The sequence below is a fragment of the Anabrus simplex genome, chromosome 1 (assembly GCF_040414725.1).
Source record: "Anabrus simplex isolate iqAnaSimp1 chromosome 1, ASM4041472v1, whole genome shotgun sequence".
In the NCBI taxonomy this organism is placed as follows: Eukaryota; Metazoa; Arthropoda; class Insecta; order Orthoptera; family Tettigoniidae; genus Anabrus; species Anabrus simplex.
In genome coordinates this window covers 1147204531-1147232442 of record NC_090265.1, presented here as the reverse complement: position 1 = coordinate 1147232442, position 27912 = coordinate 1147204531, and the positions used below count along the sequence as shown (strand labels likewise).

Genomic DNA, 27912 nt, shown 5'->3' with positions numbered 1-27912 from the left:
CATTACTGGAAATGTATTTCTCAGAAAAAGTTACCAACAAGATACTGAAGAAATTAAGCATATTCAACCTAGCAGTGATATTGAAGATTGATATTCATGTATGTGTTTCCCCCAACCCTAGGTCAGGTTTATAGCTGCGTGACAGTGTAAGTGTAAATTATATCTAATGTATTCAGGTCACATACACATTATAACACAGAATAAACAAACAGAATGGATACAATTGAGAAAAAAAAGAGTTCACAGTCTATGCTAAATCCTGCAAGACATTTCATAGCCATTTTCCCAAATTCAAGAATTTATCTGCTGGCTTAATGTGATAACTTTGAAATCATTGACTCACAGTGAGTCACCAAGATGTAGACAACCTAAGTAACAATGATGAGTATTGGGCTCAATATGATTTATTCTTTTATATCAAAGGTGATTTAGATGATCTGTCACAGAATTACAGAGATATTCTTCACCAATATTAATTTTCAATAAATAACTGAATAGTTGCAAATACAGAAACATTTAATCAGGAGGAACCTTGTCGTAAAACAATAAATAAGAAAATAAAACAACAACAAAATCAGATTTTTCTGAAATTATTCAGTTGCACTTTCTTTTAATGTTAGGGCTTCTCTAGAGCAATTGTTTACATGTTTTGTCACCAATATTCTAATTTATTACAATACTTTCACCCAAGCCAGAAGAATATGGTACATTATGAAAAGCCAGCATAAAGATTAAGGCCATTTCAATGGAAACCACAGGATTTAAAAACTGAAGAATATCAAGAACATGTGCCTTAAAGAAGGAAAAGAAACTTTCACGCATTTTTAACTAACAGCTGTTATAGATTATATCCTTAATTCATGTATGAGTCAGATATACATACTAATTTTCTTACCACTTAAACACTACATATTCAGTAAAAATGCTGCTTAATCATATTACCTGGTAAAATACAAGAAAAGATTGAATTTATTCCTGAATGAAGATATGTAAAAATAAAAAAAATATCTACACTTAACTGTCAACAACAGCTTTGCTTGTTGCTTGTTGTTTAAAGGGGCCTAACATCTAGGTAATCGGCACAACAACCTAGGAAGGGAAGGCAAGTTATACAGAGAAAAGTGAAACATTCAACAATGAAACTAAGAAATCTTTTACAATGAAAGGAAATCCATAATCAAAGTCTATGAATATTTTTTTACCTATATTTGTTTTAAGTAGTGGCTACTGGCAAGTGGTCAGTTCATTTGAAACTTATTCTTATATCAATCAAGCATTCCTTTCTACATCCAATATATCTAACAACGGAAGTATTAATTTGACAACACATGATTTGTTCTTTAACCGTTCAACATCCAGTTCAACAAAATGCTCATGAATATTTTTGGGCACTCGTTCTGATGGCAGATTATGGAGTTAGAGAGCACTTGCTTGGATTAAGTATTACAGCACAGGTTCTTGCAAGCAAAACATTCTTTATTATATTATTATATTATTCTCTGTATGAGCCTTGGCTCGTTGGAATTAATTATTGCAATAAAAATCTATCTAATATCCTTGGCCCAAGCAGACAATACTGGTGATATAATACTGAGAAACCAGAAATAATAATTTAGAAACCTTATTTGTGAAAAAACAAGGTGTAGGCTTTCACAGGGGCTGTCAACATGAGTTCATTTACATTGTCAATTCAGCCTAACAATCTGGATGAATGTAAAATATTGTCAGGAATAATAAGTCTGAACATTTCTTCAGAATACATGCTTAGGTCCAGATAATTTTTCAGCTTCTCCATTCTTGTGCATTTTACTATTGATTTCTTGCAGTAGATATAGGGCTAGGAAATTTGATCAAAGTTGGAAATGGATTTAATATGGTCTAGTGTGTTCAAAATTAAAATGATGTATCAATGAAAGTAATAGTTTCCAAGCAGCCATGAACTCATACAGTGGTTTAACTGAAACTGCTCTATTTTCTTCCTTACATTCTATCAGATAAGATAATTTTCCAGAATCTTGGTAATGAGGAGGAAAATTAATTATACATTCCACAGTATAACACGACTGTTTTGGAGGGTACTTCCCGGTTTTACTTTAAACTTAGGCATCACAGAGAATAATCAAGGCGATTTTTTTGCATTCATGGGTCTATCCTTGTTTTTCACTTCTGAACTAATTAGAAACAAATCTGTCTATGATGAAGTATTAATGAAAAATATCTTGGAAGTGAATTTAGAGGACGGTTTTCTTTAAAGTAGTTATTATTTATGGCACATCATCAATGGATTCAAAGAAATTCAGTAGAAGCACTGCAATTCAACATCAAAAAGTGAGGGTGATTCTCTAATATGGTGATTGATCTAGTGAAAGTGATTAGCAACTCATCTGTGCAATGGAGGATACACGTTTTGAATTCACGAGGTGTTAAATTTTCCAGTCTTTCAGCTACAGTGATGTTTGCATTAAGAGAAACTACTTTGTAAAGCTGTTTTCAAGTTTCTGGCAAGACTGGAAGAGTGTGCTTGAACACTGTTTAGACACTTTTTAATTCAGTAGATGCCCAGGAGGTGTTGTTAATAAACCACCAAATAGTTGACTTTCTCTTGCGTGCTGATAGTCTTGACAGAAAGAATTAACGAACTCTAGAGAGTAGGGGATTTAAGTTAAGAATTGAGGGCAGCCACATTTGCCTTAGGTAATAACAAATATCTTAAAAGGCATGAAGAATGCAGTCTCTTTGTGGCAATAATGGATAATATTTGATTATTTGAGAATGGTAAAACTTGATGAACAGACTACCTGGTTTTCTACAGTCTTAAAGCATGGCCCATAACAAATTCCTATATTGTTGAAGCTTTCTTCACAATGAATAAAACAAATGTAAAGTGACAACTATTCATCTGAGGACCTGGAAAGCTTCTAAGGTAAATAATATAATAGCAATTGTCATCATCATCATCATCATCATCTATGGAGGCAATTGCTTCTTTGCACTCTTATGTCAATATTATGTTGATAATTGTCACATGATGCTGTGGTTCCGATGTTGACAGTAAGTCAACACATTACATTTCTGATTCACAACTAAGTATTTTTTGTTTTCCACCTTGTCGATACATTGATTGCTTATGGCAACTTATTGGTTAAAAGTGGTACATGTTTCATATATTATCTTCAGCCACATAACACTGTTTAGATGAAAAATTCATGTATAGACAAAGTATCAATGCTTTGAGAGAAAGTGTCCTAAATGATAACGTTAAAAACAAAATACTCATGAGAAAATATAAAAATTCTTATTACAATTGAAAGCGATTGTCAAGGAAACACTTGTACAATAGTCCATAGAGAATATGTCCTGAGGAATATTCTTCTCTTAAAAAGTTCATGTTAAAAAAAATGCCAATTTATAAATTAAAAATTATATTTTTTTTTTAGTAATTGTTGAAATGAAGAAATCTAGGTTTCATAATGTGGCTCTTATTACTATTGGAGATGATAATATCACTAATTCCTAGTTGTCAATTCTTTTTCAACCTGCTTTCTTTTGGAACAGTATCTCTTGTCTTTTTTATGGTCTTGTGTCTGGTGTAGTAGTGATGTGTTCTTTCTTGTTCACGTACTTGAGGAGGTGGAGGAGCAGAGGATATTGGTGTGTCATTAACTTCCTTGTTGTTACCTTCTGCTTTGAAGGGGGAGGAACACGTCGTAGGGCTATTTGGAGGTGGAGAGATTCCAATTCTTTTTTCGTAATCTTTTTCAAGTATTTTCAAATACACCAGAATTTGATCATATAAAGGGGTCTTATGCTCTATAGCCTCATTAAGGTTATCATTTTTCTTAACAAGTTGGTCTAGATGAATGTACAGATCTTCATGTGTGTTCAATAAGCTCCCCTTTTTTAATTTTTTTATGATGGTAAGGTCTTGTTCTATGTTGGTAAATTTATGACCTGTGGTAGCCATGGGTGTTCCCATAGCTGAGAATCTTCTATGTTTTTCAGCATTCACATGTTCTAAATGTCTTACTTTAAAATTGCAGCCAGATTGTCCTAGTATGTATTCTTGCACTCAAAGCATGTAAGTTTATATATTCCCACATCAAAAAACTTACTTTTTCAGAGAGATTTACTGTATCATGGTTGAAAATACTCTGTTTCAAGTTGTTATTGGTGGAAAATGCGATTTTGAAATCTTTTCTCTTAAATAAATTTGTTATAACATGTACGTCTCTGACCAGTTTTGGGACCCTTTATTCCTAGCATTTCTATAGTTTCAGCTGTATTATGGAGTTACTACTAAATGCTTCTGAATATCTTTCATCGTGCTTCATTGTGTTGTTTATCTTTCTTACCTTTTGGCATGAGCAAAAGAAAAATAACACAATTACATTCTAATGGTATAAGGGCTACATTGAGCTATATTTCTTCTGATACAGAAGAGCTCAATTTCGTTCTTGACAAGGAGTTTGAAGAACAAGAATATGAGGATAACAGTTATCACAGTGCAAGGAGGGCACGTCTTCACAATCAGATATAATATAATAACTGTAACAGTGAAAGAGAAGTTATATTTTGGGTCGTTTTGTGTGTATGAACTGTGCGTACAAGAGAACTTCAAAATGAAGCATGTAGATTTAATTATGGTCATGATATTATTTCAAATGATAAAAACCACTGGATGTTTCTAAAACATCAACAATAGTAAAATATAATACAGGTACACAATGCAATAGAAAATTTATTTTGGATTGCTTTATTACAGGGTGTCTCAAACCTTTTGTGTCAAACAGGTGATCAGTCCACAACCGATTATACTGAGTAGGGAACCAATAGTCGGAAATGCATATTTATTGTGTTATGGACATACACCCCTCCCCCGCATAACAACAATGTAGCTCATAGTAATTGTTCAAAGTGACGCCGCCAGTCTCAATGCATGTATTGCAATGGCGCAAGCAGTTCTGCCGTACTCTCGCAAAGATCCTGGGTGTTTGTTGTACACTGGAACAGGTAACAGGTAACAGGTGATAAACAACGTTCACCCTGAGCATCAAACAGATGTACTGTACACAACTTAGCTCATAGCACGTGCGTCATGTGACAATTGCATGCATCGCACTGGCGCATTAACCTATGCGCTATCCACACCACTATCCCTGGTGTCAGTTGTCCATTGCATCAGAAAGCTTGTGATGTGTTCATGGTGAGGTACATTAATGTTACGTTATTGTATGTTATTGTGTACAGTGCAGTCAAAGGTGGAACGTTATTCGTCATGAGAGTTGACAGATATGCATTTAATGTACGGTGCGGCAGGATGTATTACCCGTAAAGCAGCATGAATGTACAGAGAATCCTTTCCCAACAGGTGTCTTCCTAACTGGAAGAAGTTTATCTCCATGATACCAACTTACGAGAGATGGGGTTGTTCACACCACAGAAAGCCGGCCAAAGTTCCTGCCAAAGACATGTCCGAACACCAGACTTTGAGGAGATGGTGTTGGATCGAGTGGCCAACCACCCAGCAATAAGCACCCGTCAACTTGCCCTTGAAATGCACACTTCGAGGGATATAGTGTGGAGAGCACTGACGGAACTCCCTAAGAACATGTGCAAGCACTGGGACCAATGGATTTTGAGCCCCGCATTCAGTTCTGTCAAAGGATTATGCACCACAGTGCTGTAGTGCCAAAGTTTGTACAGTTTGTATTGTTCACGGATGAGGACTCATTCACCCGTGATGGTATTTTCAACAGCCGCAACAGCCATGTCTGCAGTGAGGACAATCCCCAAGCAACCCACATTGGTGGCCACCAGCAACGATTCTATATCACCGTATGGGTAGGCATTGTCCAAGATCACCTAATATGACCTTATTTGCTGCCTCCCCATTTGACTGGTCTAAATTACCTGCTGTTCCTGCGAGATGTGCAGCCACAGTTCTTGGAGACTGTAACCTTTGTTGTCCGCGAAACAATGTGGTTTCAACACGACGGTGCACCAGCCCACTTTGATGTTAATGTCCGTGAGCATCTGAACAACAAGTACCATCATCATCACTGGATTGGAAGGGGTGGTCCTGTCACATGGCCAGCATGATCGCCGGATCTCACACCTCTGGCCTTTTCCCTTTGGGATTATGTCAAGTCGTTGGTGTATGAAAACTCCATAGAAATGGATGAAGACCTGCTTGCTAGGATCCAAACTGCCTGTCTCCTGGTACAACAGACATCAGGGATCTTTGAGAGAGTGCAGCAGAACTTGATGCACCATTGACTTGCATGTTTTGAGTTTGGCAGTCGTCACTTTGAATAATTATGCGGGGTATACTGTGTATATGTCCACAACACAATAAATATGCATTTTCGACCATTGGTTCCCTATTTCAATATAATTGGTTGTGGACCCGTTACCGCCTATTTCAGTTTGACCCAAATGGTTTGAGACACCCTGTATATGAATATTTATACCATTTGCAACGAGATTTCTGGCAAGCACCTACGCAGAGGTAGTTAAATTTCTGACATGCAGAAAGAAGTTAATTTGGCACTCCATCTCGTACGATGTTAGCATCTCTGGTAACACATTTGGTTACCTGACAAAATTAAAACTCTGTCAGAATAAAATGGAACATCCTAAGTAACATGCAGACAGTCTGAACGGCATTAAATCAAAATTTCTGCATAAGGTAGCTGAGGCAATACGATTATTATTGTTATTTTAACATATCATTTTGGTCTCTTAGGACCATGGGTAACATCTGTCAGCCTTTCTAGATTTCAAGTTCTCCTACTTCTTAATGGATCACACACAGTTCTTCACTCTTCAGACCACCTTATACCAGGTCATCTTCTTACTCTTTCCAGAAGATCATTTACCGGTATCCCATGTACCCAGGTCCTGACCTTACCTCTTTCTTGAACCAGTATTTCAGAGACACTGGCCATGTCCTCCTTCACTGCATTTGCCCATAGAGTGGTACATTTCCAAGTCATGAGAAGATTAAGAATTCTTTGATATATTCTGGTGTCAGGCATTTGAGACAGATGGCAGTAAAACATAAGACTGTGCTTCCTCACAGCAAATGAGAGTTTTTTAAATATAAAGTACAGGACTGCATTAGACCTCAGGTGATATCTGCCTTCAGAATTTTGATATTCATTCAGATCCTCTCTATTTTACTGTGGTGAGTGAGGGCCAGGCATTCAGTTGCATATAATGCTTGTGGTTTGGCGTGAAGAGATCTGATTTTAATGATACTCTAGTGAAAAGATCTATTTGTTGCAGGAACGAGTCTTATGGAAGCCAGGTTGATATTCACCAATCTGTGGATCAACAATAGGTTCAATGTGACTTTGAAGTGCTTTTAACATAATTTTATAGGCAGGGTTGCCAGGTGTCATGGGTCTTACAGAGCAGTACTGTATTCATGCTAAATGTCCCATTCCCAAGCAGTTACTATCCACGATGGCAATTATTCCATATTTTGCCACACTTTAGACTACAAAAGAAATACACTAATGTTTCCACCTTGATGGATATGAGCAGATTGATTGACTGATTTTAAAAGAGGGCAGATTTCTTTACTCTTTGGTGTGAGAGCTGCCTAAGGCCGGTTCTACCACCCACAAGTAAAGAAAGTAGCAGATAACTTGCCCTTTGCTAGCTGTAAGTTTTAACCAAAGTAGACAAGTTCTTGAACTCCCTCACCTCACCCCCCGCTCACCACTTCCTACATTTTTAAAGAGCTAACCTAAAAAAGTTTTTAATACATTAGAGGTTTCTTAAGATTAATATGGAATTGTACGTCTTTGTACTTTTATGAATTTCTACCTAACCCAAACAGTGTAGCTGATGCTGTTTAGTCAATCTAAATGAAACCTGTACCACTTATAAAGTAAATTTGCCTATGGCAAAATAAAAAGTATCAAGAGGTGGAACAATGTCTCTACTTGATTTATTGATATGGACCATGAAATAGATGGTTTGCAAATTTACTACCACTGAGCATGACCTCTTCATTGTAAGTAGGGTAAACAAAGGGAAACTAATGAATACTCTAGAAAATATTCACATCCTTTTGGATCAGTCCATGAATAAGGATAAAAACCTAAACAACACAATCAAGTAAAAAATCCTATATATGAGCATATCTTAGGATATTAGAAAGTATTAGAAAATAATGATAAATCCAGGAAGAATACAAACAGCAGTAGAGCCCTTGATTTCCTATTAAACTTCCTCTCCACTCAAAGGACGACAGCAAGTAATGACGAAGCAGACATGCCTCTTACTAGCTATAAGTTTTAACCAAAATAGACATAGCTAAGTTCTTAACCTCTCTCACCCCCCAGCCCCACCCCCTCACCACTTCCTACATTTTTAAAGATCAAATCTAATTTGTTTTCTTTTAACATTTTAGAGATTGTTTTAAGATTCATATGGAATTATATGTCTCTGTACTTTAATGAATTTCTACCTAAACCAAAAAATGTAGCTGATGATGCTTAGTCAATCTAAACGAAACTGGGCTGATGACCTAGATATTGGGCCTCTTTAAACAACAAGCATCAGCATCTGAACGAAACTTGTACTACTCGTAAATTAAATTTGCAATTTTTTTTCTATTTGCTTTACGTCGCACCGACACAGATATGCCTTATGACGATGATGGGATAGGAAAGGCCTAGGAATGGGAAGGAAGTGGCAGTGGCCTTAATTAAGGTACAGGCCCAGTATTTGCCTGGTGTGAAAATGGGAAACCACGGAAAACTATCTTCAGGGCTGCCGACAGTGGGGTTCGAACCCACTATCTCCCGATTACTGGATACTGGCCGCACTTAAGCGACTGCAGCTATCGAGCTCGGTCATTAAATTTGCCAAAGGCAAAATAAAAAGTATTGATTAGGAGGAACAATTTCTCTGCATAATTTGTTAACTTGCCCTCTGTGTAAAAGGATATTTCTGTTCGACCACTCCTTATGTACCCCTATTGGCAGCATAAATGGTAGTTGCCCAGCGCATAATTTTTTGGCCACTTTGATAAGATTTATCACCTGGGCAAGTTCTGAGAGTTGAACATTATTAGCTGTATTTTTGGTGTAGTATGTTGATAAAAGCATGACAACTTAACAGTAAAAGTAAACTCGTGTCCTCATTCCAAGCTGGTGCAGCTCTTTTTAGGCATACCCCGAATGGAGGTATACCAATTCACATGTACCATTTCAACCACATACCAGCGCTTCTGCCATTCTTAAATTTCTGGCAGTACTGGGAATCGAACCCGGGCCTTTGAGGACGGCAGCTACGAACACTAACCGTTATGCTATGGAGGCAGACACCGTAACAGTGATCGGTATTGTATTGGAGGTTTTTAAAGATGAATGTTTCCTTTGGGTTCCAACAGTCACACCAGCCTCTCACATCTACAACATTGGCGACACATACGTCAGGCTTTCATGAAGAAACTCTAGAAGGATACAAAATCAAAACCAATTTGGACATCATCTCAAATGGGCTTTAATTTTCCAATTTTAATTTTTAAGTTTTCAAATACCAGGTATAAGTTATTATATGTATCTGGATGACCCCAGGCATTCTTGTAATGTAATGGTTAAGGTCCTGGCTTCATTATATGAGGTACATAAGTTCGAGTTATCATTATGCCAAATTATTTTTGTTTTCATAATTAGCTGTTTTATTCATCTGCATGCCTCTTTTCATATGTTCTTCTGTTGATAATATATTTCACTGAAATGTTTAATCACAATATTATGTCTATTAGGAAAATGCTTTATATGTGTGCTACTTATGGAAAGTGATGTCATGATCAATTCCAGTCATCAGTGATGTTGCCCAGATGGCAGATTCCCTATCAGCTTGTAAATTAATTCAAAGAACTTGGAAATCTATTGAACATTTTCCTTGATAAGTTATTCCATCCCCAAAGTCCTCTTCCTATAAATGGATATTTCCTCTGATTTGTCTTCATTAAGTTAAACAACAGAATGGAAAAAATTATTAATAAACGGAAGCATGTGGATCTAAATAAGGTCACAGAGCTAGATGCAAATAGGGGAACGTGGAGGCAATTAATTCACAGAAGCCTGCAGATAGAATGCTTAAATGCAGAAAGTCCATAGGGAAGATGTGTGTATATATAAATTTTTGTGTTTTTGTTTTACAATTAACTGTGTGTCGCACCGACACAGAATAATTTCCAAAATGCTGCGTTATATGACAGCTTATAAGTGGTGTAAGAAAATGTAAACTTCAAAATCTCAAGATTTTAAACCCAATGAAGTATTGATTTTGAACCTCATATATTAACCCCTCAAAAGCTTGACGTAAATCATAGTCCATAACTATACAGTTGGAGTTTCGGAGTCCACCTCGCATTCATCACATCTGGCTGATTTCCATCGCAGAATAAGGTTGTGTTTTCATAGATTGGGGAGTGAAGTGAACACTGGCTGCTTTGTCAGAATTGATTGAAATAATGGGTATGAATAGGAATTTGAAATACAAATGTGTTAATAGCAGTTCAGAGGAATGAAAAGTATATGAAACTGAATAAGCTGGGGTTTTTTTTCCCGTATAGTCTCCAGAGAGGTCTAGTGCAGGTCTTTCGAGTTGACGCCCTATAATTGACCTGCACAACTATGACGATGGAGCCCTACCTCAGATGAATTCTAACACACAGTCTCTGAGCCAGAGGAATTAACCAATGAAGGTTAAAATCTTCAGACTCTGTCAAAAATCGAACCCAGGACCCTTTGGGCCAAAGGATAACCATTTGGTCATGGAATCAAACAAATGAGCTGGTTTGAACAATGAAATAAAATGTAAGTTTCACTATATTTATGAATAATACATTAATAAACTGCACGAGAGAGCCAATATGATAACAGAGCAAATTTATCATTCTTTAAATGAAGTTTGCAACTTATAGAATATGAGTGTCATTGATTTCCTTGGCAATAAAATTGGGACTAGCCATTTTCAAAAGTTCTGGAACTATGGAATCCTTTCCTGATGTATTGTTGTTGCAGAGAGATACAATGATTTGGGTGATTTCTTCTTGATCAGGAAGAAGGAAATCAGGTGAAATGAAGGATGGACCATAAATTGTAATCTCTGATGCTAGAGAAGTGCAGTTGAGTTAGGGCTCCAGATATTGAGCAAATTATTCACAACTGATATGATTATTCTGAATTGTTGTCATTGTCAATGTTGTTGTAAAGAGTCAAACGTCAAAGTCATAAGCCTGAGTATAAGAACACAAACTTAAGTCTTGAGCACACCACTGAGAAATTTTATTTTTGAACATTTAGAAATATGTTTGAATCTCTTAAATTCTCATAACTAAAAAATACTGTCATCTATAAAAGGTGTATAGTAAAACATATACAGAAACTTGAGTACATAACCACACTGCAAACATTCCGAATGAATGAATTTTCATGTTCAAACTGTTCCTGAAGAATGACCTTAAGGAGCTACACATGTGACATGTAATGCGGAACAACAAAGAATATCTGCTCTACAGTATTTGATCACCCACTCAAAAAACATTTAACATTAAAATATAGAGCAAAAAAAGAAGGAAAAATCATGATGTAATCTGAAGAGTTGCGATTCACTCTTCACACCTAGCAACAAGTAATGTACTGGTCATTTATCATAATTTTTAAGATGATTTACTTTTGTCAAAAAAAAAATTCAGTAACTATGATAGTACCATGCTTCTAAGATACACCGACAATTGTGAAAAGTTATAAAGGCATCTTAAGCCCAGGATATCAGAGCAAGTGGATGTTGATCAGTATTTGAGCTGATAAAACATAAGTTCTTATTGAAAGAAATAAGTAGAATAGGTGAGGAACCCTTGTTTAGTTTTATTCATAGAATGTAGAAAATTAACGTTATAAATGTTTTTATGGCCTCATTCATAACTACATTTTCTATGAACTGACTGAATGACACTATGAATAGCTAATTATTGGACAATGATACTTCCTTTCATAGATCTATCTTTAAATGTCATATTTTAAAATTCCAAAAGATAAACAAATATGCATACTTTGCCTTGTTTCACTTTTTTCTGATTTTGTAACATAAGGAAGGTTTAAGAAGAGATGTAAAAAGAAAACAGAAATTATGAGAGAGAGAGAGAGAGATACGCACATACACAAAGTGTAATCGTTGCGCACTAACTGAAGTGCAAAAAAAAAGTGGACAATCAGAGGTGTTAATGTAGTCAACCACATGCATAAAAAAATAAAAAATAAATCATGCTCCCATTCACATGCTATTTCAAGATGCCTTGTAATCATCACAGCAAATGTAATTTCTCATCAAACTGCAAGCAAAGTACAAATGTTAACAAATGGATTTCCCATCATATAGTTGTGCCAATATACTACAGTACGTCTGGAACTTAACATCAAAAATCAGCTAGATGGCAAATATTTTATTATAAGAAAATTCCTAGGCTTACCAGGGGCAATGTAATGAAGTATATAATATACTAAATTAAAACCTGTCTTGTACTTGGGAAAGAGAGATTCCACAGTTCCTAGGAAATTACCAATTACTGTATTGGAAATTCATCCAATGAAACAATTTAAAAAATAATGAAATAAATCTAGATCTTGCAGAAAGAAAATGATCTAATTCTGATATACTGGCTAAGTCAGCTAAAATGTCCATGACAAGTAACTTATAAACCATTAAAGGTAACAAAAATGTATTTTCATATTCGGTAATGTTGTCAAAGGGCTCATAAGTGGATATGCAATACTTTTCCAAAGTGTCAATATCTGCTGAGAAAATGGTACTAACTTTGTTTGTGTTAAAATAGAACTACACTCTTTTCTACACCCAGCATTGGAAATATGCTCACTGCAATCATGGCAAAGCCATATTCAAACAAATTACTAACCAGGCAGTGAAGGCACACACTGTATACTTCATGAGGTGCTGAGTTCCTTCACCCTCTTCTGACAATTAGGTATTTGTTCTGCTGTGGCCATAAGTACACTTTGATAACATTGTGTGATTTAAAACCTTTAATATAACTAACAGTTAAAGGAAAAACTGATATATAGTGGCTTTTAAGGGAATAGGGTAGCCCTGGCAGGTGAAAGAAGCACATTTGAAGACAGTCCATTTCCTCTAGAAGTACTTGTCAGATTTTCAAAATAAATATACCTCTGAATCTGCAATGCTCATATCTCCAATACTAAGTGTAGAAAATTTTAGTTCCACTAACAGAAAAACAAAGTTATGATAAATTTGATATGTAGTTATTTTATGTCAAATTACTCATATTCAGGTAATTTGTGGTAAAAGCTACATCTCAAACATATGAGTAAATACCACTTCTATGCTACAACAATTATATATTTTTAAAATGAAGTTAGTTGGTCTACTGTTATCTTACCAGATATTGATACCCTGGAAAAGTTGTGCAAAATCTGATTGTGAATCCCTTGGTATTGAAAGTGAAAACAGATGTTTGTCATCTTTAAAAGTTTACAAGTTACATAAGATGAACATTTTAGTTGACTCACTCTGTGTAAAATAATTACTGGAAGGTGTTGAGATGTAAAAGGACAAAAAGAAGTATCCCCACATGGCATGTGCACAGATATTGTAGCAATGCATAGAGGAGTAAACATTCTAAACATAATGGAATGAGCCTTGGAATCACATCCTATTCTAGTGTTTTTCTAAACCAGCCAAACACAAAACATTTATAGCAAATGTATGTTTTTCAGGCACTGAAGCAAATATACAAAACAAAACAAAACAAAAACTAAAGACAGTTATTACATTAAAAAAGAGCATTTATATGTAACTGGATTGATCATTTCATGCCATAAACCAGATTCAGATAACATGCACAAGAATACTGCTATCTTCCCTGTGAACACAATTTTATCAATTTTTTAATGAATTACCTATCCTTGCCAGGTTTACGTGGGTTTATTCCAATTTTCCTGGTAAAAACCAGACTCCCAGTTTAAGCCAGTCAGGATTGGTAAAAATTCTGATTACCAGAAAGTACACAATATTTCACATAATTCAATCTCTACAAGAATGTGGAGTTAAAAATTAAAAGGCTGTATTGCAAAGGAAATATAAATATGAAAATGGTGCTTGTGATAGAGTACTTCCCCGAGGCAAGTTGAAGCGTGTTATGCCACTCGACTCCCATACTAGTGTTATATGTATTATTTGAAATTTTCAGAAAGTTGTTAGATATGATAAAATGATAATTTGAGGAGGTCAATATCTTATACTGTATATGAGTATTACCTAGGATAGAAATGTCAATTTTGTTCAAAAAAAGATATGATTTTGTTAAAAACCAGGGATTTTTCATTCTTGTATTGCACAGCTCTGTACTTGAGGCAAGTATTCCTTATTCTGTGTCTCCACTGACCACATATAACAGGATTTGAATAGCCATAATTTCAATATGAATTTTATCAATTCCAAAGCTCAACAGTTAAAATGATAAACTACATTATATTTGCCTCTAGGACATATAGCATGAATATGCCAGTGCTTGAAATTGGCAATGGGTGATGTTAAAAATGTGAATATCTTTTCTACAGCAAAAAATTATAAAATAACAAATAATTTTTAAAATATACTAGAGAGAGGTTGAAACCATTCAGTATTTCAGAACAATGGTACATTAACAATTAATAGCACAGATGCTGAAAGGCATGACTGTGGTAAAAATGTATGTATAACAAATAATAACAGTTAGAAAGTGCAATATTAGAATCTAATTTAGCAGAGCAAATGGAACAAGTTCATAATATATAAACTGTCTGGTTTTCCATTTTCTTGAAAAAAGATCTTGAGTTATTAGGTAATTCTGAAATTATTTTATAATGTTAAAAGTATAAGGAAAAACAGCTTTCATTTTACCAACTTTTCTATAGAGGGAGTAAATAATTGAATATATATATATATATTATAATAATAATAATAATAATAATAATAATAATAATAATAATAATAATAATAATAATAATAATAATAATAATAATAATAATAATAATAATATCATTAATCATAAATCACGTGAGATACTAAAATTAACTGGTGACCAGGATTTTAAATTTCCATTCAGGTTTGAGGGCACACTTAACACACAGGCAATAGTTTATGTCACACGGAGTATACAACATACATATCATGCTTTGTGCATCACAAAGTATACAATAAAACTAGTACCATCCAGTTTTGCTTAAGATAATAATTCCAGACAAACTGACAGTTTTCAAGTAATGATGAATGGCAATCTTGTCACATGAAGTTAACATGATAATATGTATCATGACAGTAAAAATAGACATGATGGTCTTTTAGTTTTACCAAGTGAAATGAGATGAACTACAGGAAAATTTTACATGTTGAAAATACCTTATTCCTCTCTCTAATGAGTAAACCAAGAGATTTCTAACAATGCTGAAAGATTTTAATTAAGTTTCACTGTTGCTCTATTGATGAAATGGTACCTACCCTTGTTCATAATTAATAAATGGTTTGCGATACATCATTATATACAGAAGAATATTTTATGTTACTATATTTGTATGGAAAGCTGTTATTTTCTTGATTAAGGCAAAGGTAGTGTAAAGGTAAATATAATATATCACAGTCATCAGTCAAAAGAAGAGAATATTTCATTAAAATAAAATTAAGAGCAATATTGTTCTTGGTGATCACTAGATAAGTGGTGAAATTTTATTGAAAATATTTCCAGCATTATTACAAAAATTACAGATTATTACTTCAGAGGATTCAAAGCAAGTTCTTCATGAAACACTAAGATTTACAGCAGTTTATTTCATTTCACATGGCATAAACTCAAATATATGGTAATCTGGGCCATGTAATCATGAATCATAATAATAAAAAAAATGGTTTGAATTTTATCAATCACTACTGATCTGCATTTAGGGCAGTCGGCCAGGTGGCAGAGTCCCTATCTGTTGTTTTCCCAGCCTTTTTTTAAATGATCGCAAAAAAATTAGAAAATTATTGAACATTTCCCTTGGTAAGTTATTCCAATCCCTAACTCCCCTTCCTATAAATGAATATTTGCTCCAATTTGTCCTCTTGAATTCCAATTTATCTTCATATTGTGATCTTTCCTACTTTCAAAGACACCACTCAAACTTATTCGTCTTTATTAGCTTTCACTTGCAGGTTACTATGAATACAAACAGAACCATAAAGAAAATATTTTGTTATGCTTTAGTATATAGTTTAAAATTGAAACTAATTCCTTTTAAGATATTTAATTAATAATATCTTCAATTTTTTTATTATACATCTCAATACAATTTTCTTCAAGTAAACCTCAAACTAGGAAGCTAAGTCCATATTTACGGCAAAAAATCACCTCATTCAGAGGAAAAATAGGATTATTCAATGTACTAGTTGAAGTTTATTTTTGACAATGCACCAATTCCCCAGAGTAAGTTTCTTTAACCCTTCACTTAAACATTTTGTCTTGAAACCAGTTTTGAAATTAAGGCAAAACATGATAAAGAAATTCCATTATTCTAGAATGACTCATTTCAAAAATCACATAGGGCTAAAAAGGTTTAACTGTCTGTGCAATCATTCCTTTAATCACAGCAACTATCATTAAAAAGACTTCTCCTTACAGTTTTCTCAGGCAATATTGATGATCATGATGACGATGATGATGATGATGATGATGCTTGTTGTTTAAAGGGGCCTAACATCTAGGTCATTGGCCCATAATGGCACAAGGTGGACGACATATGATAATTAAAATTTTAAATTTTTCCACTGACTAAATTTTTTTTTAAATGATGATGAACAGTAATAAAGAATCTTGGGAAAGGATGGAAAAAGCAGATGAACAGTGTTTGGGGTAATTCAGGTGAACTTAAAATAGATCCCAGGGAATCACTGAACAGGTGGAGGGAATATTTTGAAAAACTTCTCAACGTAAAAGGAAATCTTCATGGTGGTGTCACAAACAACTGAGCTGGGGAGGAGGAAAATTATGTTGGTGAAATTATGCTTGAGGAAGTGGAAAGGATGGCAAATAAACTCCATTGTCATAAAGCAACAGGAACAGATTAAATTACCTGAAATGGTGAAGTATAGTGGGAAGGCATGGAAGAAATGGTGCAACAACTATCGAGGTATCTCATTGATTAGTATACCAGGCAAAGTATTCACTGGTATCTTGGAAGGGAGGGGGCGATCACTCGTTGAGAGAAGTTGGATGAAAACCAGTGTGGTTTCAGACCACAGAGAGGCTGTCAGGATCAGATTTTCAGTATGTGCCAGGTAATTGAAAAATGCTACAGGAGGAATAGGCAGTTGTGTTTATGTTTTGTTGATGTAGAGAAAGCATATGACAGGGTACTGAGGGAAAAGATGTTCACTATACTGGGGGACTATGGAGTTAAAGGTAGATTATTAAAATCAATCAAAGGCATTTATGTTGACAATTGGGCTTCAGTGAGAATTGATGGTATGAAGAGTTCTTGGTTCAGGGTACTTACAGGGGTTAGACAAGGCTGTAATCTTTCACCTTTGTTGTTCGTAGTTTACATGGATCATCTGCTGAATGGTATAAAGTGGCAGGGAGGGATTCAGTTAGGTGGAAATGTAGTAAGCAGTCTGGTCTATGCTGATGACTTGGTCTTAATGGCAGATTGTGCTGAAAGCCTGCAGTCGAATGTCCTGGAACTTGAAAATAGGTGCAATGAGTATGGTATGAAAATTAGCCTTTCAAAGACTAAATTGATGTCAGTAGGTAAGAAATTCAACAGAACTGAATGTCAGATTGGTGATACTAAACTGGAACAGGTAGATAATTTCAAGTATTTAGGATATGTGTTCTACCAGAATGGTAATATAGTAAGTAAGATTGAATCAAGGTGCAGTAAAGCTAATGCAGTGATTTTGCAGTTGCGATCAAAAGTTTTCTGTAAGAAGGAAGTCAGCTCCCAGATGAAACCATCTTTACATTGGTCTGTTTTCAGATCAACTTTGCTATATGGGAGTGAAAGCTGGGTAGACTCAGGATATCTTATTCATAAGTTAGAAGTAACAGACATTAAAGTAGCGAGAATGATTGCTGGTCCAGCAGGTGGGAACAATGGCAGGAGGGTCCTTGGAGTGAGGAGATAAAGGCTAAGTTAGGAATGAATTTGATGGATGAAGCTGTATGCATAAACAGGCTTTGGTGGTGGGGTCTTGTGAGGTGAATGGAGGAGGATAGGTTACCTAGGAGAATAGTGGACTCTGTTATGGAGGGTAAGAGAAGTAGAGGGATACCCAGACGACAACGGTTAGACTCAGTTTCTAACGAATTAAAGACAAGAGGTATAGGACTAAATGAGTCCACAGCACTAGTTGCAAAGAGAGGATTGTGGTGATGTTTAGTAAATCCACATGACTTGCAGACTGAACGCTGAAAGGCATAACGGTCTATAATGATGATGTATGTATGTATGTATGTATGTATGTATGTATGTATGTATGTATGTATGTATGTATGTATGTATGTATGTATGTATGTATGTATGTAAGTATGTATGTATGTATGATGAAAAAATGATCGAGAGTTTAAAATAATCAGTGGATCTAATTCCCAATGCCTTATTTGTGGTAAAATGATAGATGATAGATTATGGTAGAATAAGACATTGCCTTAAAATGCAATAATATATCATGCAAATTAATATTTTAAAACACATTAAAATATACAAACACAAACTAAAAATGTAGTAAACAGTAATATAAAGACTTATACCAAACACTACGTTTATATATGATAAAACAAACCACTATCCCTCATAAAACAGATGACGATGTCTGCTGAGTGCTCGTCATCTTGTAGGATGAGGGACACTGTACTTGGGAGGTTTAGATACAGGACAGATCGGCCAGGTCCACATACTCCGTAAGGATATGTACCACGGTACGATGATTGCTGCAAGTACACACTGGAGGGGTTCTCCTTTCAGTAGACAGGAGTGCGTTACTATACCGTGGCCGATCTGAAGACGACATAATACCACTGTTTATTACAATAAACAAGTATTGATATGGTGTAAGTCCTTTCCTATTTCTAATTGTACCAGAGGGTGCCGAGGAAAGCATGTATCAACAGCTTGTAGCGAGCTGAAGGAGTCGGTACACAGCAGAAAGTGTCAGCGCTCATTGGACAGCGTGTACCGCAGAGCTTCACAGATAGCATAGAGCTCTGCTGTGTACACACTACAGATTTCTGGGAGAGCAAAAAGAAACCTTTTACTGTCAACAATGAATGCACAGCCCTCTTTCATTTCTGCCCTCGAATCATCTGTGTAAATGATGGCTGAATCTGGATACCAGCCAACAACGGACAGGAAGAGCTTCTGATAAATCGAGCGGTGTGTGTTCTCCTTCGGGCCAGTGTGCAAATCCAGGATTATTTCAGGTCACCATCTTATTCACGGAGGTACCCCACTTGGCTGTCTGACAAGACAAAGAACCGAAGGTATTTCAAACAATCTGCGACTCCTATCCGAGCGAATTCCAACCGTCTGCAAGATAAGCAGCATACAGCCGATGGTTTCCATTGTGGAATATGCAAGGATAGTTTGGGTGAAGTGGTATCTGTCACAAATTTGCAGTATAGGACAGAAGCATTTGCTGGCACCTCAGGTGTAAAGGCAGCACACCAGATTCAGCAAGCAGGCTAGCAATTGGGCTTGTACAAAAATCTCCCACTGCCAACCTAACTCTGCTGTGGTGGATGCTATTCAGTTTTGCACAGATGCTTTGCCTTGTTGATCTATATGCTGCACTGTCGTAGTCTAACCTGGATAAAATATGTGCACTATAAAATCGTAGGAGCACTGTGCAGTCTACTCCCCAAGTAATGCTGCTAAGAAACTTCAAAATATTCAACTTCTTAGGGAATTTTACTTTTAACTGCCACACGTGTGTCTCCCACGATAATTTGCTATCGAAAAGGAGCCTAAGAAATTAGTGTCAACTACAGAAAGAGCAACATTTCCTAAAAAGCTCGGGATGGGGTGAAGAGTGCACCTCCGGCAAAAGTGTACAACAGAGGTCTTTACAATTGAAAACCGAAAGCCATGTTCTTTAGTCCACTGTTCCACTCTCCTAATAGCTTGCTGTAATTGTAGAATGACTGCCATGTTGTGCGAGTTACAATGCAGAGTAAAATCGTTCACATACAGCGACGGTATTACTGCTGAACCAGCAGCAGCAGCAACAATACCATTTATGGCAATCGTGAACAGAGTGACACTAAGAACCGATCCCTGTGGGACTCGGTTTTTTGAACGTGGTATTGCAAATATGCCCCCCCCTTCCACTCAGACACGGAATAGAGGGAGGAACAAAACATTTGCAATAAATATCAGCAGTTACCTTGGAATCTCCAATGATGCAGGACTGAAAGGATACCATATCCCCACCTTATTCAGATTCCTAAAGTGTTTCTCATATCAATATAAACATATTTAAGGGCATGCCTTGGACCTAGTGAAGTCTGCTAGCCATGTGAGCCATATTCAGTGAACAAATTTATCTTGGAATTTCTTAGAAACAAAAGCGTTCAGTGAACAGATTGGTAAAACGTAAAAAATTGCTGACTTGGCTGGGAATCAAACCTGGGGCCTCCACATGAGAGGCAGGCGAGCTACCCCTAGACCGTGGGGATGACCAACTTGCATACCAGTAATTGACATGTTTATTATTATTATTATTATTATTATTATTATTATTATTATTATTATGAATATCCAATACAAATGAGCCCTATTTTGCAAAGTATTTTAGGGTTATAGTTGAAACATACAATTATGGAAATGAAGAAATCCATGAGTTATACAACCCTAAATTGCTCTTAGACTTTAAGATTTTTCCTGTGTGTCGATGTTCACTAGACCAGTATTATAAAAGGGCGGCCTCAAACATTAACGAATACAGCATATATATTCACTTAAAACCATCAAGTCACCCCCTACTTAATACCCATAATGACATGGTTGCCCAGTTTTATAAGTACTTGCCCCTTAAAGCAACCACCACCACCACCACCACCAATACTATAATGATGATCCTTCTTGACAAAAGAAAAGGTGTTTAATAAATTTCTTAGAAAGGACAGGTTTAAAATACTGTTGTATAAAAAGGCAAATTTTTCATATCTGGCATAGCAACAAGGTAAAATATAACATACAGAATTCTTGGAAATATAAAATATTTTTCACAAAATATACTTGCCAAATTTCCAGAAGCTGATACATTATGTCACATAAGTTATACTGACAAATCAGTTCTTACCTCAGTTGTGTACCGGTACCTTACGATTTATCACCATTGAAAACTGCCATTTCTCTACATGTTAATTATTAATACCAACAAACTGGTTGATTGGCAATCTAACCATCCATTTTAGAAATATCAGAATGTGCACAGGCACCAAACATTCCTCATTCTTCAGAACATGCTTTGACACAATCACAGTGTATCATTGCACAGACAAACTATACATGCACAAGATGCTTCACTACTTCACTTCACTAATAACAGACATTGGGCATTTCCCATAAAGCAATTGCACTCAGGATGAAATGTACTTGTTGATCAATAATATTAGCTGTCCATCCTGAATGTCACTGCAGAGATACTACAGAAAAATAAAATTAATTCAAGGGTGATTGTTTCTACCTGTAAAAAAGGGCAATGATTAAAAATCTTCAGCAAAAGAAAATATCCATCCTTTGTAACTCACTTGAAATCAGGTTGTTTTTAAACTCAAAAAATGATTAAAATTCTAATAATATATATTAAGATTATTGTTTGGTCACAGAAGATCTAATGACTAGGAGAAAATCAAGTCTCCTTTTGTACTTTTACATGGTAGCATATGTAATCCATTCCTGTAAAGGTACATTTTCATGAGCAAGAATTCTTTCTAAATGATTAAATACGGTACTACAAATATGTTTGTTACAAATGCAACTATAAAATTGCTGATGCACTGAAGCATAAGACGTGCTGCATGACTATTGTGCATTAATCATTCTGTGACTCGTTATTTTTGAAAGCCATTCAAAACATGCCTTAAAGAAGAAAAATCTATTTTGTCCAATCTTTTTAGACTATTATGAATTTTAAAATCAATGGTAACAAAAGCATTTGCTGTAAATTTGTGTCTGGTGCAATGCAGTCAAGTGTTACTGAAGGCAAGTTTTATGCAAGTGCCTAAAAGAGAAAAAATGTATCAATGATATTCTACTAATGGTACTCATTTACATGTGAGCTATATAATACTGTACCAGTATACCTGGAGATACTTAATAGATTTTTATAAAGATGAAAGTAACATGGTATGGAAGAAAAATATCTACAGGATATTTTTACTAAGATTCATTTTACTTGTATCAAATTTTATTTCCATTGGAATTAGAGGTTTTAAAAATGAATAAAAACATGTAATTAATGAGAAAAGAAAAATTTCCAGCTTAGGAACTTCAGAAAATAGTTGAGAAATACTAATAGTGAAATTTTGACATAATGAAATTGAAAAATGTTGTAGGAGAGAGAAATAACTTACTACATTATAAAGCTGTTGAAAACTTGCCCTCATTGAGAATAACATTTTGTTTTTTTTTCTTTGTAGTGAGTGGGATTAAGGATTTATATTTTAATAACAATTTTTCTTTTAATTTACAAGAAACCAACATCATGAAACAATTGGAATTCAGTAACCAAGGCTGGCAAGTATCTCACTACGGAAGAATTTATACCAATCTTTAGAACAATTTCATAGCCAATGACCAGAATGTGATTGTTTTATATAATAATCTAACAGAGTTTCTACTAGCTAATTTTACAAAAACATTTCCTAGTATTCATCATTCTGTTGGTTTCTTATAGGCATACATTTTTAGTGCAATATATTATTAAAAAGGCACATACCTTCATCATCAAGAGCAAGGTGTTCAGAACAATCAAGATCATTATGAAATACTCAAAAGGTGTTGATACCACAATGCGCCAGATCTTGTATTTAAAGCCATTCCTCTTATTGGGCATATACCTTTCCAATGGCCGTGCTCCAATAGTGAAGTCTATGCAAGATTTCTAGAAATGAAATAATCATACATTAGTAAGATTAGAGAAGATAAGGTTAAAATGCACTGGTATTATGCAGTTTATAAAAAAATACTGTATTTTCTCATGTATTAAATCCCCTTTTTTCTGCTATTATAGCTGCAAAAAGTAAGGGGAGATCCAATATGCGATAGCTTCCCATTTTGTGCAATGACTTGTGGGTATAAAGAACTATAAACTGTACGTGTATGATATATTTCTACACTATTTTTTGACAAATTTATGATTGTATTCTGAGAGTTACTGGCTACCTGCATTCTAAGGCTGCATTTCTAAATTTAAAAAAAATAGAAAACAACAAATGGTGAACGCATGGCTTTTAGGCCTACATATACTGTAAATATAATCAGTTTTATTTACTCTTATATCACGTCATTCATTTGATCTCATTAATTCCTCTATGAGGTTGATGTCAGGAAGGCCATCTGGTCATAAAAATTCGCTATGAATATTCATCTCACTTCATACTTGACCCCGTAGAGAAAAGGGATAAGGTTTGGACATACAGGTTTATTTATTGTAATATGCAATATTAATACAAAAGAAGGAAAAAACTTAATGGCCAGTCAACTCCGCCATTGCCGATCCCAAGCCCAGGGCCTCATCTTGCAAGTGATGGGGAAGGAGGACTGGGAGGAGTAACAACCTCGTAAAAAAACCTGGGTCCATCTGGCTCTGGATGGTAGCACCCTGTAAGGGTTGTTACAGGTGAAACCTGATCAACGGTCTCGAAGGCGAATGAGGAATTTAATGTCCCAACGGCAGAGAGAGCGGAAGAACTTAGTGGAGTAAAGCACGAATAAAAAATAATTTCAGACTAACAATCCGATCTTATCATGGAATTAATTTCCTACCTTGTACAATGTACAATTTCAATTGCAGAATGGAAAGTCCGCTGAATGAAAGCACTACCCCAGGTGGTAGCTTGGAAGAGAAATCCACCATTGCGTTATACAATGCATCGGGACCTAGGGTTCTGGGGAGTCCCAACATCTGCAATAAGGGTGAGTCTGAGCATGCTTGGAATCCTTTCAGACTTAAATTTAACAGGAAATTCTTTGCAGGCATTCTTAATGTAAATTCCTTGCTAAAAACTGGCAAACAGAAAGAACTGGAAATTTTCATAGATAGACATGAAATCCAGATCTTAGCAGCTCAAGAGACATGGTTTATGGATGAGAATGTAACAGAAACCAAAGATTATAGCATCTTTAAAGGTAAACCAGCAATCAAAATTATGAAAGGAATGCCACTACTAGGTACCGCCTTTTATGTCCATAAAGCAATAGTTGATAATGTTATGGAATTCAAATTTAGTTCAGAAAGGTTATCTCTTCTCAGACTTAAATGCAAGAATGAAAAGTATACATTTGTTAACTGTCATGCACCAATAAATGAAGATAATAGGAAGAACCCAAGTAAAACTGAAGAATTCTGGAGTCTTCTAGATGATGAAATATCAAAAATTCCAAAATCAAATGTTATTATTCTACTAGATGATTTTAATGCACAGATAGGCAAAGAAAAAGTTTTCAGCAAAACAGTAGGGGCATATCCGGCACACAAAAGAACAAACACAAATGGCATGAGACTAATTAATCTCTGTAAATCCTTTCACCTAAAATTAATGTCGACCTTCTTTAAGAAACTTCCAAGAGAGGCTAAAATATGGGTGTCCCCAAACCCGATGTTAGGTGAGTTTCAATTGGACCATGTAGCTACTTCTCAAAAAAGTATTAAAGAAATTATGAATGTTAAAGTAATAAGAAGTGGGGAGTAAAATTAAGCTAAAACTTCTACCTTGCAGGAATCCAAGAAGGCCGAGAAAATGAAAGAAATACAACGTAGATAGGCTCAACATTACACAAGCAACTATAGAAAACTTTCAGGAAGAAATTAAAATAACTCAGCATGGCAAATGGCCAGAATTATCTAAACAGATTAATAGTGCAGCAAAGAAAGTATTTGGATCAGTTAAAACTAAAAAGAAAGTATGGTGGAATAACGTATGTGAGGAAGCACTAATCAAAAGAACGAAAAAGTGGAAAAAAATGGAAATGTTCTGGAAAGAATGAACGCTATGAGCTATTTAAACTACAAAGAAAAGAAACAACAAGAATAATAATGCAGGTTAAAAGATCTTTTGAAAAACTGCAGCGAGTAGAAATTGAGAATAATTTTGTAAGAAATAACTCCCAAAATTTCTATCAGACCTTTAAGAATAACCTGAAAGGTTGTCAACTCCCGAGTATTTGCTTCAGAGATGCAAATGGTAAAATTGGTCTTAACAATGACGAGAATTGTGAGATTCTGGCAAAATATTTCGAACAGCTGCTGAACTGCCCTGAGCCCAAATCATAAATTAAAATATAAAAAATAACAAAGCTCGTGGGGAAGACTCCATAACAGCTGAACTTTTAAAATGGACTGAACCAAAAATTATAGAAGATCTACAAATAATCTTTGAAGAAATTTGGGAAACAGAAAAGATTCCAGAGGATTGGAAAGTGGCTCTAATACACCCATTGCACAAGAAGGGTAACAAGCAAGATGTCAACAACTGCAGAGGTATGTCTCTCTCGCCAGTTGCTTACAAGATACTCTCAACAATACTACCAAACAGAGTAAAACCGACAATGGACAGTCAATTGGGTGAATATCAAGGTGGATTTAGAGAGGGAAGATCTTGCTCTGAACAGATTAATAAACTCCAAAGATATAGTTGTAACATTTATTGACTTTAAAAAAGTTTTTGACTCTGTTGATAGGGAAACCTAGATAAAGTAATCCGTGAATTTGGAGTTAAAACTAAACTGGCAAACCTAATTCGTGAAACCCTTACAGACACTATCTCAAAAGTAAAATTTATGGGTGAAATATCTCGACCTTTCAAAATAAATACAGGTGTCAGGCAGGGCGATGGTTTATCTCCACTCCTTTTTAATTGTGTCATGGAAAAAATTGTAAGAATTTGGAATGAAAAACTGAAAGAATTCAAAATATTGCCACTCGTGCTGCGGAAAAAGAACAAAGGTGTTGCAATAAATTGCCTAGCAGTTGCAGATGACTTTGCCATATTTTCAGAAAGCCTTACAGATGCAGCAATACAAGTCAATCTCCTTGAAAAGATCACCAACATGACAGGCTTGAGAATCTCTGCCGAGAAAACGAAAGAAATTCAAAGATTTGGGTGAGACAATTCAAGAAAGTGGTTTAGAAAAATCTGCTATAGAGGAGAGGATATACAAGATGGAAAGAGCTTACAGTATAACTAAGAATACTTACAAAAAAAAGTGCTTATCAACAAAAAATAAAGCACTTCAGCACAGTAGTGAAACCAGAATGCTTGTATGCCAGCGAATGTCTAGCACTGAACTACAAGCTTGATAAATTAGAAATATTAGAAAGAAGAATTATAAGGAAAATATTAGGTCCACTAAGAATTGCAGAGTTTTGGAAATTAAGTAGTAACAATGAAATTTACCAGAACATAGAAAACATATCAGAAACAATAAGAGAAAGGAGACTGCTATTTCTTGGACATTCATAGAATGGATGACAATAGACTAACTAAACGAATCTTCAAGTACCTTTGGGAAAAGAAATCAACCACCATCTGGATTCAAGAAGTGAAGAAAGACCTGGAAAGGAACAACATATGAGAAGAAGAATTATTGGAAAGAAAGATTTTTAGGAAGAAAATCTTACAAATGGAAGGATTCCAAGGGAGGAAGGAAAAGAAAACAGGCACAAAGTGGACTGAAGACAGGAAAAAAAAGCACAGTGAAACAATGAAAGATTACTGGAAGAAAAGGAAAGAACAACTAAGGAGGAAGAATTGAAATTGTAACGTTGGTCCTTAGAAGGCCGGAACGCAAGAAGAAGAAGAATGGCCAGTCATTTGTCTGTCAGTTGAACAGTAGGCCTATCACACAGTAAACCTGGTCACCGATTTCATTTGAATTATAGTCATCTTGTGCCACCAACTTCCCTGCTACATGTATCAACTTCACTGCCATCGAGAGCATTCAAGATCCCGGTCTTTTTGAAACTTTTAAAAATAGTTTCATTCCTGATTACAGAATCCAAAAAGGGACAATCTATTCACAAATGGTTTCTAGATATGGTTTTTGTATTTTTCTAGTTGGTGTATGTGTAACAGAAGCCACCCCGACTGAATAAAGCTGTGCTGTAGAAAGCATGCTTACCAACCAGCTGATCACTAGCAAATGTTATGAATTGCACTTCGGAATGTAATGCATAGTGACTGGAAGCATCCTTTGGATAACTGCGGCTGTTGAAAGCCAGACCTTTATTTTTAACTATATTTCATGCTTGTTTGCAACATTTATCATATCAGGATTTACCTAAACAGCTGTAATTGAGACAGAGAGACTGCATTGTTTAGGTTAGGTATGCTATCTTTAGTGTCTGGATAGTGCCAGATATTAAAGGTGTGGAGGTAATGCATTCCATATCATAATGTTTAATTTCATACATCCATTGTCTCCATGTTTTTGTTAACACATAGTATGATTTGTTTGTCATGTCTGAAAACTGTAAAAGTAGTTAGTGGAACGTAAAACTAAAAATATTATTAATATTGTCATCATCATCATCATTTGCTAGGTATGTTGACGAGTAAAACAATTGTTATGATTGGATTGTTTTTATCATGTCTGAAAGCTACTTCTCCAA

At 35.3% G+C, this 27912-nt stretch overlaps 1 protein-coding gene across 1 annotated transcript in view; it reads right to left on the bottom strand.

Annotated features, from left to right (window-relative positions):
• Nucleotides 1-27912, bottom strand: part of cac (cacophony) — a 778098-nt gene that overhangs the window by 370247 nt on the left and 379939 nt on the right. Inside the window, 1 exon segment of the mRNA XM_068225468.1 lies at nt 23020-23184. Coding sequence (XP_068081569.1) covers nt 23020-23184 — 165 coding nt within the window.